The sequence below is a fragment of the Pungitius pungitius genome, chromosome 19, assembly GCF_949316345.1.
Source record: "Pungitius pungitius chromosome 19, fPunPun2.1, whole genome shotgun sequence".
Taxonomy (NCBI): Eukaryota; Metazoa; Chordata; class Actinopteri; order Perciformes; family Gasterosteidae; genus Pungitius; species Pungitius pungitius.
This window is the reverse complement of record NC_084918.1, coordinates 7087116-7099634: the sequence shown is the minus strand read 5'-3', so window position 1 is coordinate 7099634 and position 12519 is coordinate 7087116. Positions and strand designations below refer to the sequence as shown.

Below are 12519 nucleotides of genomic sequence, written 5' to 3'. Positions count from 1 at the left end.
AACGTGTAGGGTAAAGATGATTTGCCCATAAAAAAAAGCCTCTGTTTTGCACGTAATTCTTTCGCTTGCCAATTTTGTAATTAACTTTACAACCGTTACAATTTTACAACGAACATTTTAAAAAGGTGTTAACGCGAAATTATGTAAGTACATTTACATTTTCGAAATGGACATTTTTGCGTGGGCAATATTTTAGACGGCGGCGGACCGTTTCTCCCGAAAATCAACCGCGCGGAAGATATTTATCGCGGACCAGTGTTCACACGAACTGGTTCCGGGTAGCAGCCTGGTGGCTAACGTTAGCTGAAACCGAAACGCAGTCCTTCACCCCACTTTCTACAGAGTGGTAAGAAACACCGTCGTGTTTGTGATAACGAGTCTAGTTTTGTGTTTGGCGAGTCTCTGGAAGTTTTCCGAAGTGAATTTGAAACACTAAATACTCGATGAAATAAATTATAGCGCTATTCTTCGTTTGGCAAGGCGTTAGCTCGCTGGCTAACACTCCCGGCTGCGGAGCCACTCAACACATTATGGTGGAGAAATGAATTGCCACTATTCCGATTTTCAGATCCGATGCAACTGCAACTGCATGTACGTTGTAACTATATCGACGTTACGCTATGGCACATTACTCGTAACGCAAGCTTCGGCCTTTTGTGGGATTCCGCTTAACGTTACTGTGATTGTCCGAAAATTCACTTCAGAAACGAGGCCTAATCTTTGCTAACGAAAACATAATTTCGTTATTATACATAACGGCGTTTACAGCCGGCGCCCAGCCGAAAGACTACTAGATATTGTGTGGTCTGGGAACTTTGTGTCCTCATTGAGAGTCGATCATGCCCGTGGTGTTTTGTAACGTTTTTTTCCTTATGTTTTTCCTTTCAGGGTTAACAGAAATTTGGAGACAGGATGGGTGAGTGATCAACTGAGCCGGGTTATAAATGACACCGCACCGTGCTAGAAATGAATAATCCGGTTTCCCAATGCATTACATGTCGGTTCGCATATCAGTATTTTTCCTTGTGGGCCGAATCATAGCCGTCTGACATCAACGGGACCATCCCCGGTTTATTCCAAGTCACTAATGTTATTACAGTTGGTGAAATACGTGTGTGTGTGTGTGTTACCAAAGCACTTGGCCACCACCTGTTTCAGTGATGTCCGTGTCTGTCGCTTCACAGACGGTGAAGAGCGGACCTACGGTGGCTGTGAAGGGCCAGATGCCATGTATGTGAAGCTGATCTCTTCAGATGGCCATGAATTTATTGTAAAAAGAGAACATGCTTTGACATCTGGGACTATCAAAGCCATGTTGAGCGGACCAGGTGAGAATTCCTGCAGACGATTTTAACACATCATACTGTCCCGTTATGTTATGAACCGAATCTAACTTTAATCGTTGCTTGAGATCAGGGATCGAGTCTGCTGGTGCAAGACCATACTTGCGGTATTGGTGTATTAATATAACTAAGTTAATTTTAGATGTCCGCAAGGTGGCAGTATACTCCCTACCTACAGTGATTCCTCTTGTTCATTTTTTTTGTTTGTGGTTGGCATTTTGCATAAATTTACAGTTGGATACCTATATTGAGAATGGGTTACTCTGTTGTATTTTTACATTGCCTAAATTCAGAGTTGCATGTCCAGATGTGTTGTTTCAAGCTCAAGACACCTACTGTAACTCTTCATCTACAGGTCAGTTTGCTGAAAATGAAACCAACGAAGTGAACTTCAGAGAGATTCCCTCTCATGTCCTGTCTAAGGTCTGCATGTACTTCACCTACAAGGTCCGTTACACCAACAGCTCCACAGAAATCCCAGAATTCCCCATTGCCCCAGAGATCGCACTGGAATTGCTCATGGCTGCCAACTTTTTGGATTGCTAAAGTTACAGAAACAATGTTTCAGCTTAAAAAAAGTTTTAAATTTTTTTTTGTTGGAGTATTTAAATTGTTTTTCTTTACTTATCGGAACCCGATTATAAGTATGTTGTCACCATGTTATCATTTTATTTTTTTTGCACTTTGGATTCTGTCATAATTGTATTGGTATGAAAGGATTCATTTTAATGTAATACACGGATATGGCAGGCTGCATCACTTCCCCCAGAATGTGAGAACAATGCCCCCACCCCATAAATGTTTTCTCACCTCCTGAGATTAATAAAGACCTGTTTGGTGAGCAAAGTGTATTTTGAAGTTGCTTCATGGAAATGCTTGTCCCATAAGAGGTACCTCTGACTAGGTACCCTATTCACGAATACTGGCATACTTGTGTATTTTGGTTTTAGCCTGGGTAAAACCATACAAAATCAAGCAACACAATGCACCGCAGGCATATTTCTGACCCTAAAATACATAATTCTGTATGGAAGTGTGGAAGGTGAGTTGGATACCTAGTAGGTTGAGTTCTGTTAGACAATACTGTAAAAACAGCAGATTTGACATATTAGCTCTATATGTACCATGCCCACTGTATTCTTTAAAAAAATTGGGTTTTCTTTTTAAGTAGGATATGCTCTTTCAAAGCAAATTTTGGATTAATAGATTTATGGGGAAAGAGAAATCTTTCAACATAAAAAGGAGATATGACTGTCTTGAAAAATGATTTGCAAGCATCTCTGGTGTTGGGAGTTTAGGTGGATGTGTATAGTAGATTATAAACTGACTTTCAATAAATAGGAGGCCTAGTGTAATTCTTGAATATGGGTGCACTCATTGAAAAGGTGGTCATGGTTATTGCGGGACAGCTTTTGTGTTTTTCCATATTGCATTGAAATAGCCTGTTTCATATACCAACTAATCAATGTGGATACTAAATTAAGATGTGATATTACAGTACATTCTTTGATTTCTCAATGTTGGTGCTATTGGGGAGGTAGTCAATAGTGTGTTTACATTGGGAATCCATTAGAGGGTCAATGGGACACACTATCCAAAACTATGGACACATGTTTCAGGTGTGCTCTTTTCTGATTCATACTAGTTGATCTTAAAATATAATTACACATGCAAGTTAATTGATATAATCCTATAACCCAGAATAAATATTGCTGCAACAACAAGTTTTGTGGTTACATGTCACTGCATGATATATTCAATGCCTGGGTCATGTATTTGCTCTTGGGAGCACATAGTATATCTCATTCAATATTGGTAACTGAGTCAAGTTTGTCTTTGTGGAAATCGCAGGAGGTTTACTCCAGTTAAGTTGGATATATTGCTGTGAATTTTGATAGATTAATGCACTCCTTTATTTCCTACGAGGGATCCCTAACTGATAAAAATAACATTCATTAAACTCAAATGTTAAAAAAAAGCATAGTCCATTTCTTGTGTAATTTAAGATTCAACTCTTTGATGATATGAAAAATTGGAGTGTCTTCATAATTTCTAACTTTAATCAATTTGCACGGTTCTGACAGCTAAAAGACGTGCACGAGAACAATATTCCGTGTACTCTGATCACGATGTATTGCAGGTCATCCCACGTTGGACAGAGGTCATTGGCTCACGTGAACTAAATACATTTTCTACACTACACTTTTTTTGCAATTGTGTCAAATTATTTCATAAAACCCCTTATTGAGTCCGAAGTGTCCTAACGACGCACATCGCTGGATTGTTTTTATCCTGTCAAAACAACTTTTGTCACGTGACAGCGTGACGTACAGTCCTCCACTCTGCGCTGAAGCAGAGGTGGGGGGGTTTCCATCATGGCGTCGATGCAGGTAGGAACACATCGACAGCGATGGCATATTTATCATTTACCTGACCTTCAGTTTGGTCTTTCCTCGTAGTCTATTGACCATCGAATTCACGTCCATGTATTTGTTCGAAGTAGACGTGATATTAAAGTAAAAGCGACATGTTCTATCCGTAAACGGTTCCGGTTTAGCTTGAGGTGTTTGCTAGCAACACAGCCAGCTAGCATCAGCATCCCCAGCACCGAGTCAAGGCGAGCGTAGAAACTATATTAACATTATAGTTATAAAATATGTTAACGTCTGCTGGTGCATTTGTGTCGCAGCAACACACAGATAATCGTTGGAGGAATGTGATGTTTTGAGTTTAAATTGGTTCTAATGTTTTTAACCGAGTGCTAATTGCTATTTGTCAGAGGTTGTCGTAAGCTAACGAGACAGTACGCAGCAGATTGACCAGTTCTAGTTTTTTCTCGATTTGAGTAGGTTCATCTCCACCTTGAGATAGCGGTGGCGAGATTTGCAGTATTTTAAACATTAAAAAAAACACGTAGCCCAAGGAACGAATTCATCTGCTGATGCTTATCTCTGACGTTGAGACTTATCGTTTCTTCTTGCATAATTACACAGTGAGAATTGGTTTTATTTCACGGTAAACAAGTCCAATTAGATTAGTTTGTGTTGACGTTTAGTTACATTTACACTAATATTAATCATAATCGAAACTAATCATTTCAACGTCACAATTGTTATTTTTTGGTCATTATTCCCTGTATTTCTTTTGTAATTTGCTTTACACAATTTATTTCTATTTTCTTCTTTTAAATTACCATTAACATTTGTATATTGGTGCATTGCTTCTAAATTGAAATGGGTGTGGTGGAAACCCTAACACGTTCTCTCCCAACAGAAAAGGCTACAAAAGGAATTATTAGCCATGCAAAACGATCCGCCCCCTGGAATGACGCTCAACGAAAAAAGTGTACAGAACACGATTACGCAGTAAGTTGTTTTTGTCTTTTTTATTACGATCAATTCATTTGCTGTGTCGTCTTTAACTGAAGAAAATCTCTGCTCAAAATGCTTGATGGTGTGAGGACCAAAGGTCACTTTAGACACCTGTAACACCAATAACCGTAGCAGGAGGCATTAAGAGACAGAGCTGGGCCTCGGTACTGTGTTTCCTAAAGCCTGGTGTCACTCATTATTCATCTTTCTATAATGTATTTCAATGGTTTGCGTGCTGGAGTTGGGCTTGGCGAGCCAGAAACCGGCTGCTTAGTGGACCTCTCTGTCCCGGCTGTGTCTCGGTGTGTTCCCTTAAACGCCCGAGTTTATGTTGTTCTGAATGTCATCGCTCGAAGCTCAATGCTGCCATTTACTCCTACTTGATTGGTTCGGGTTTATCTCAGGGCACTTTTGCCAAGAGACAATGCATGTTGCAGTGATTGTGGTTAGATATGTAACAATGAGCATTCCATCACGATGGCATCTACCTCAATAGATCACCGTTGCTAGCAATGACTGGCTTGTGAGTTCCACGACTGGCAAGTCTACAAACCAGTTCGGCAAGCTTTCTCCCTCACTGCTTCCCAGGTGGGAGGTTCTATGTATGGGTGTGGCTCTTGGTTGTCAAATATAAGATTTGAGGTTTGTTTCTGCTGGGTTTATTTTTGTCCTAGTGATAGGTGGTTGGTTTTGAAAGACATCGTCTGGTAGAGATAAAGTGATCATTTGTTTTGGGTTTTATGTGGTCTGATTGATAGTGTAGTTGCAGTAATGAGTCCACAGCCATTGCAAACAAGGGAACTACTGCTTTAAAGCACCGAGAAGTCTCCTATGTTCATATTGTTTCCCCTGCTCTCACTGCATGGTTTGATCTTGTTTTATTTGTCTTGATTACATGATCACATGAAATGGGGGTCATGACTGGGCAATGTCCTTGGAATCACTTCATGTTATCCACAGGGTTTGCATCAGGTGTAACTCTGCTTTGTGAACAATGATAATGCCTTGCTTCAGCTCTTAAGAAAAAATGACAGGGCTGACCTCATATGTAGGCCCTTTATGGTCATGTGCTCGAGGCTGAATCCGGACGAGATGAGGCCAGAACCCTGAAGAGCAACCACGAGTCTCTTTTCTTGACCTTTCTGTCCAGCTTGCCTGGATGAAATTAGACCAGAGATTGTGATGCTGTCATCAGTGTTCCATTTTCTTCTCTTATACCCAGGAAAACCAGTTAATGATCTGGAATAAATGTGTGCATTTTTTCTGGTGACGCCTCCAGTTTATAGCCATGCAGGTATATTAAGCAAGGTCGACTGCCCTTCACCCCGACGGCTCGGATCAAGCCCCCGTGTTATCCATTCCTAGCGAGTCATTGAATTCCTCCCAGCTCAGTCAGCACATTTTTCAGCCGGGCTACATAGGCAAAAAGGGATTCAATCCACTCGATCAATAGAGTATCACCTTATTACTAAACCGCTATCATAACCAAGCTGACTATTAAATGTCACTTGAATCAGGTAGACTAAAAGCTTCTGATTGCACATTTGGTTTTCATTATTTTCTAATGATAATGAGCTGTGATCCATGTGAATTATTCTGTATTCCCACTAATCTACTCTAGAATTATGAGATCTAACGTACAGCATGTTGTTAATCATCAGTAAATAACATGCTAGTAGCCCGCTGAGGCCTTCGCCATACTCTGCTAACATTTGCTAATTGGGCACTGCGGGAGGTCGCGTAAACAAATCAGGAGATGTACAATATGAACTACGTGGTACATCATTTCCAGAAAATATCACACTGTAAAACATCCCCTTACCCATCGCTAAAGGGGTTATGTGACCAAGGCCTCTGTTTGTTTACAAGACCCCCCATAGTGCCACACGCAGTGCCTGGAAGCATGACCCTTTCCGGTAATCTTCCTCTAGTCAGTTGCCACCGTTATTGGTTTTTTTTTTTTGTGAAATCAGCAGTTGTCATAGCGACCATTTCAACTTTGAGCAGTGAGAAGTTCCAAGTGAATTGACAGGCTTTTCAAAGTGAGTGACAGCTAATGGTAGGTTTTGCCCTGAGGTAGTTATGTGCTTTTTTTAAGAAGGAATATTTGAATGCCACTTTTGGCCGATTTTGCCAGCCCTAATAATTAGGTAACACAAAGTACAGCTGAGGCCAATGTGGACGTCATTTGATAATAAACAAAAGGCTAACACACGGTCAAATTTAGTTTTGTACCTGATACGAATTGAAAACAATTTTAAGACCTTCGATGATGTTTTTCCTTAAACCTAACCACGGCCTCTACTGTTTAGTTGCCTGAACAATCTTCCTTTTCTTGTAACTTAGTAGCATTAAGTCACTTTTGTGAAGTGGTGTGCTATTTATACGACCTCCCCGGGGATCGGGTCAGACACACCGACATTGCCATCTAGCATTGGCAGACAAACAAGTGTTGCACTGCCTTAACCCTGTTTCCTCCTAAAGCATGTTAAAGGTTTGTTGGTAAAGGAAGTGTTGCTGACATCATGGCTTGTCACGTCACTTGCTCTGTTATCTTTCACCTGTTCTGAAAGAGTCTTAAAGTCATCTGAAGGTGTAGAAAAGGAATAAACTTAAATAAACTTTGGTTATTTAAATGCTACCTAATTTAATCTATGGGGTTGTGAGCAGTAGCTTAAACTCCTCCAATCTGATCTATAAACTACATTAAATATGTATTTTCTGTTTTGGAAACTGCATGTCTTTCTACTTTCTACTCTTTATGTTTGAGTGAAATGTTAAGATATATCTTTTGATATTGTGCCTCTCTCTTAGGTGGATTGTAGACATGGAGGGAGCATCTGGAACGCTCTATGAAGGAGAGAAATTTCAGCTGCTTTTCAAATTCAGTAGTCGATATCCATTTGATTCCCCTCAGGTAAGCACAGCTCTGCCCTGCAACCCTCCGTGTTGGTTTGTTTGTTGGTAAATGTGTGTCTCTGTGTTGCTCTCGGCTGGAAAAGCACTATCGTTAAGTGCCATCCGTTTACCATCTTGTTTTCAAGGATCTAGTGAGTCCTTTCTGCTTCAACCACAGTGCAAATGCTGCTAGCTTGGTGTCGGACATCGTCACCTCAACGTCACCTTTTGGATCTTTGGACGGATGATTTGAAGCTATTTTTGGTTGTTTCCACTTTTGAAGCCTGAAGTGACCGTACTGGGATGAGAGGCTGGAGCTGGCGAGTACCAGTACATGTCCAGCATTATAAGTCACCAGCCGAGACTAGTGCTAAAGAGCGACTCTGGTTACAATAGGTGCATCAGTAATTAACAACAACTGTGGAATTGTTTGGGATGCAAACTCTGGCTTGTGGAAAAACAGGCTTAAATAAATAAAGTGCCCCAGGGTCTGGTCCCTCTTTTTATTTTAACTTATACTTTAGGCTTACCTGACTAAATGTCCACTATCCTTTTTACCATGACCAGATGAAGTAACTTAACTTTTAAATTAAATGAATGGCAACAAAGCCTATAGTTTATTTAAAAGAATATTGTTTCACACAGCAGCCTGGCCACCTAAAAATAAAGAATGGTGTAGAGAGTATTAGATCAACTACTTCGACATCATCCTGTCAAATAGGAAGGATGAGCTGTCAGAGTGGCCCTCTGCTGGGTCCCTTCGGGGCCCCGTGGAGATTTTCAGTGTTGACTGACCGCGTGTTACTGGCTGTGTGAGCAGCCTCAGTGGTAATTCAAGCAATCATTGTGATCATCGGGGCGTGCTGGATCTCAGTCGATAAGCTTTTACAGCTTGTAGCTGGGGGATTTGACCATTCATTATCACATGATATAATCATATCATAAATGTTTGGACTCTTCTATTCTATTGCGCAATGTGGCGCTGATTTTGAAATTGTTTGGGAGGCGCTTTTCAGCTTGAACACACTTGGCGCTCCCCCTTTCACATGTGGACATTTTAACTTTTTTTTTAATTCAGGCTCCATCTCATGGCTTTTCCACCATACATCATCCTTACTCCATTGATTTGAGTATTTACCTGTGTGCTTTGCTTCCAATTATCCGGTGTGAATTCTTGAAGCAGAAAAGCGTACATGTAACATGTATATGCGTGATCCTGTCTGCTCCTGTCTGTAACACTCCTCCCGTCACCCCCCTCCAGCGCTGTGATGCGCTCACCGTCTGGTGCCAGACTGCCTCCACCCGGTGTTGGCCTCCATCACCCTCTTTGGCCACTTTTGACTCCCCCCTTCTCTCTACTCCGGCTTGAGTTCCTGTCTTCTGCTTGTACACTTCCAGTATCTCCCTGTTTAGCCATGACTCGTCTGCTGGGAAATATCCCCGTCCTTTCCTATTTATAGCACACGTCTTCTTTCTTTTACAAAACATGTCTCCTCTCTTAACCTCTCTCGCGCTACCCCGGCCCCTCTGTCCTAATCCCAGAGCCTCATGATGTCTGTAGAAGGCTAAGCCTGAGCTTACACTGCAATCCTCATTACTTTTCGTCATTAATGAAAAAAAACTCAACTTTTTCCCGACGACTGCGCTCCCAAGTTGTAGCTTTGATCCCCGAAAGGCGTGAATGTTTAAAAGTGAAGCCAAATGGAGCCGCTTTGATTGGGCTTCATTTTGATTTCCTGTTTAATCATTTGTCTTTATGACCTCTGATGTGTTTTGTTTTTGTTTTCCTGTTGCAGGTAATGTTTACAGGAGAGAATATACCTGTCCACCCCCACGTGTATAGTAACGGTCACATCTGTCTATCTATACTGACCGAAGATTGGTCACCAGCCCTCTCAGTGCAATCCGTTTGTCTTAGCATTATCAGCATGTTGTCCAGCTGCAAAGAAAAGGTAAGGGAACCCAGTGTTTGGGGGGGGGTGAGGATGGGGGGGGTTACATGCTTGTTGAATCTAAAACCCGGTTGTTTTGTTTTCCCTGCAGAGACGACCGCCCGATAACTCCTTTTATGTCAGAACGTGTAACAAAAATCCAAAGAAGACAAAATGGTGGTATCACGGTGAGTGCCTTCATTCCATCGGAGCGGGACACGCGCGTGCAAGTAGTTGCTTGCGCAGGTGATGTCATTGAAATCCTTTTCTATTTGCCTCCGCAGATGACACCTGCTAATGTACAAACTTTGTAAATCGTAGAAGAAAGAAGTCCTACTTACCTACATGAAGCACTTTTTAATCATTCAGTCTTTGAACTCTGAACTTTGACTGGAACAATGGACACCGTGCGCTGGATGCTCTTAAGGGCATCAACCCACCCCCTCCCCTCCCCACCCCACCCCACCCCAACCCACCCACTGTGGGCAATTGGATGCATGTTTTAGTCAAATGTAATAAACAAAAAATACTGGGAACGTTTTAGATGCACCCAAAGGGATAGTTTTTGGCAAAAAGTTAGTAACAAGCAGCAAGCAAGGAGGATTTGTAGTGAGATTATTATGATTTCTGTTTTAAGATTATTGTTCCTTTCCTTCTTTTTTTTGTGGGGGTGCATTTTTAAGGTCCTTGTGTTGTGCAATAATAACTGATGGATGCATGCTTGGGCCTACAAAGAGAAATCCAAATCAGCTTGTTTTCTGGGAGGGATCTGACCATCGAAGACCCAAGGAAGTGCTTCATCTGTTTTGTTTTGTTTTAGATTACATGCACTGTGAAAGTATCTAGCTCATAAAGGCACTATTAGTACGTTAACCCCCAACCTGCAGATGTACTGCCGGAAGCAGTCCTCCACTTATTTATCAGGTGAAAGGGTTTTAGTTTGTAACCACTATGTATCATGAGTACACCGTTTTCCTCTTCGTCTTCCCACCTGAGAGCCGATCGCCGTGGGACGTCCTGTCGGTGCAGAGAGGAATGTGACCTCCGGGAGTTGGGCTGAACTCAAAGACGCGTTGGCGCCCTCTCTTCCGTTTAAAGAATGTCTAAGAGAGAACATTGTCGCATGATCCATTTTTATTTGTGTGATACCGATTTCTAATTTCATGCGTTAATCTTCTAAAATCTTTGATTTTAAATGTTGAGTTTTTGTTCTTTCATCTAGCTGATACTTTGAAAAGGGGTTTTATTTGCGATGGGCCAGTGTATTTGGGACTTTCTCTTATGTTGTCGTTTAATTCAAATCTCCATTTTGTTCTCCAGAGTGCTAATGAGTGACGAAAGGGAGAGTTTTTTATAGAAGCCTTGAAGCTGAGGCATTTGTAATTTACCCCCTGGTCAGCGTTTTGGCTCAGGTACCTTTTTCAATAGAGAGATCACCTCTAAAAAGATACCTTTCAGATATTTTGAATTTAACTATATTTTCACCAAAAGAGACGGTTATGGTGCAAGCTGATAACATGTCTGAAACTATTGTGTATATAAGTCTCTAAATGGTTGGCTGATCTGAACAAATATTAGCAGAGGATGCATTTGCTTAATAGCAGAATGGTGATCGGGCTGCTTTACTTCAATTTAGTCTGCATCTTTTGCTAATTAGAATGTGTACAGTCGGCAACAAACACTACTGTTGGTTAAAAAAAAAAAGAATTAAAAAAGTTAGTAGTTTTACGGTGAGTGATGCATGCAATTTGAAACCCTACTTTTTTTTATTGGCATCAGACATTGTGACGAGTTTAAAAAGTCTTTCCATGACTTAGGTAATGGTTTTTGTGATGGATCTCCAGAGGCTGTGGGGCTCTTTGTCATTTCAGACCGTAATCAAACCATTCCTAAAGACATTTTTATCACCTTTTCAGTCAGAGATACTTGAATTTTCCATCTTGGGTTGTTTGTATTGCATTTGCTTTTTTTTTTTTCAGGGTCTAGCTAAGTTTCTTGAATGGACTTGAGTGAATGTTCTGATACTCTATACTGTAGAGGAGATTACTACGGCACACCGCTGTCTCAAAAACTATATAGATAACTTAAAGACTTCTATTTAACCAATGAATTATTTGTTTTAATTTAATGTTATCTTTTTTTTTAGCTTCATTGTAGGGGTTTTATCTTTTGTCACCGTGCTGTGAGGGAAAGCAGAAACGATTGTGTGAACGCAGTCACAGCAGCTTTTCACCCAGTTGGCAGTAGATCAGAGATTTGAAAAAACCTGCGAGTGAAAATGTTACAAGGTTTTGGGCGTGACTTTTATTTATTTTTTTCTAGGTTTTTCTTTTTTTTCCTTCTTTTTCTTAATGTGGTTTGAACTCTTAGCTTGCAGGTTGTTTTGAGTGTTCAACAATAATGAGGGTGTGTTATTTATTTTTGAAATGTCCTGGGATGTGCAAGCTCCATGTAAAAGGTGCCTGTTCATTTTCATAATCAATAATAAAAAGCAAAGATTAACTTTTATTCAACCTTGGTTTGAAGCTTCAAAGCCTTTTATACGATGTTTATGCTGACATGACCTAAAACGGCGTAACACCGCTCTAAAGGTAGTGGTGGGTGTGGGGAAGGTTACCAATGTGTTTGTCAAAAATACACAAGTCCTATCGGGAATGTCTAACTAAGTCTCGATTCTCAGTCACACTGTCATCAGTGGATCTCGTTTTACGAATGTGATGCACATCATCAAGCGTGTGAAATTGTGAAACAGGGCTGCGGATGCATTCCTTACCTTCACAGATGTCTTTCAACAGACATGTTGTCATGTATGTTGGTGGCTAAGCTTAAGGAATCTGTCCATCATCAGTTAAGTCTTCACGAACCCTGAGGTTTGTGTTATTTAATTATCAAAGTACACTCCGACACACAGTAGAATATCTCCCTGACACACAACCTGCACGAAGCGATTCAACGGTGACACCGGATAAGTGCGCT

The 12519-nt window shown here is 40.9% G+C and overlaps 2 protein-coding genes across 2 annotated transcripts; both read left to right on the top strand.

Moving 5' to 3' along the window:
* Positions 1 to 215: 215 nt before the first annotated feature.
* eloca (elongin C paralog a) lies at positions 216 to 2192 on the top strand. Its single transcript, XM_037455810.2, has 4 exons — positions 216 to 346; positions 889 to 916; positions 1185 to 1328; positions 1699 to 2192. Exons 2-4 carry the CDS (start codon positions 913 to 915, stop codon positions 1887 to 1889), a joined length of 339 nt encoding a protein of 112 aa, XP_037311707.1. The 5' UTR covers positions 216 to 346; positions 889 to 912; the 3' UTR covers positions 1890 to 2192.
* Positions 2193 to 3601: 1409 nt separating this feature from the next.
* On the top strand, positions 3602 to 12051 carry ube2wb (ubiquitin conjugating enzyme E2 Wb). Its single transcript, XM_037455808.2, has 6 exons — positions 3602 to 3733; positions 4617 to 4708; positions 7529 to 7631; positions 9409 to 9564; positions 9656 to 9731; positions 9828 to 12051. Exons 1-6 carry the CDS (start codon positions 3719 to 3721, stop codon positions 9839 to 9841), a joined length of 456 nt encoding a protein of 151 aa, XP_037311705.1. The 5' UTR covers positions 3602 to 3718; the 3' UTR covers positions 9842 to 12051.
* Positions 12052 to 12519: the final 468 nt, after the last annotated feature.

Coding starts and splice junctions, on each gene's coding strand:
- eloca (XM_037455810.2), top strand. Junction 1,329..1,698: donor AGCCATGTTGAGCGGACCAG/GTGAGAATTCCT, acceptor CTTCATCTACAG/GTCAGTTTGCTGAAAATGAA.
- ube2wb (XM_037455808.2), top strand. Junction 4,709..7,528: donor GTACAGAACACGATTACGCA/GTAAGTTGTTTT, acceptor CCTCTCTCTTAG/GTGGATTGTAGACATGGAGG. Junction 7,632..9,408: donor ATCCATTTGATTCCCCTCAG/GTAAGCACAGCT, acceptor TTCCTGTTGCAG/GTAATGTTTACAGGAGAGAA.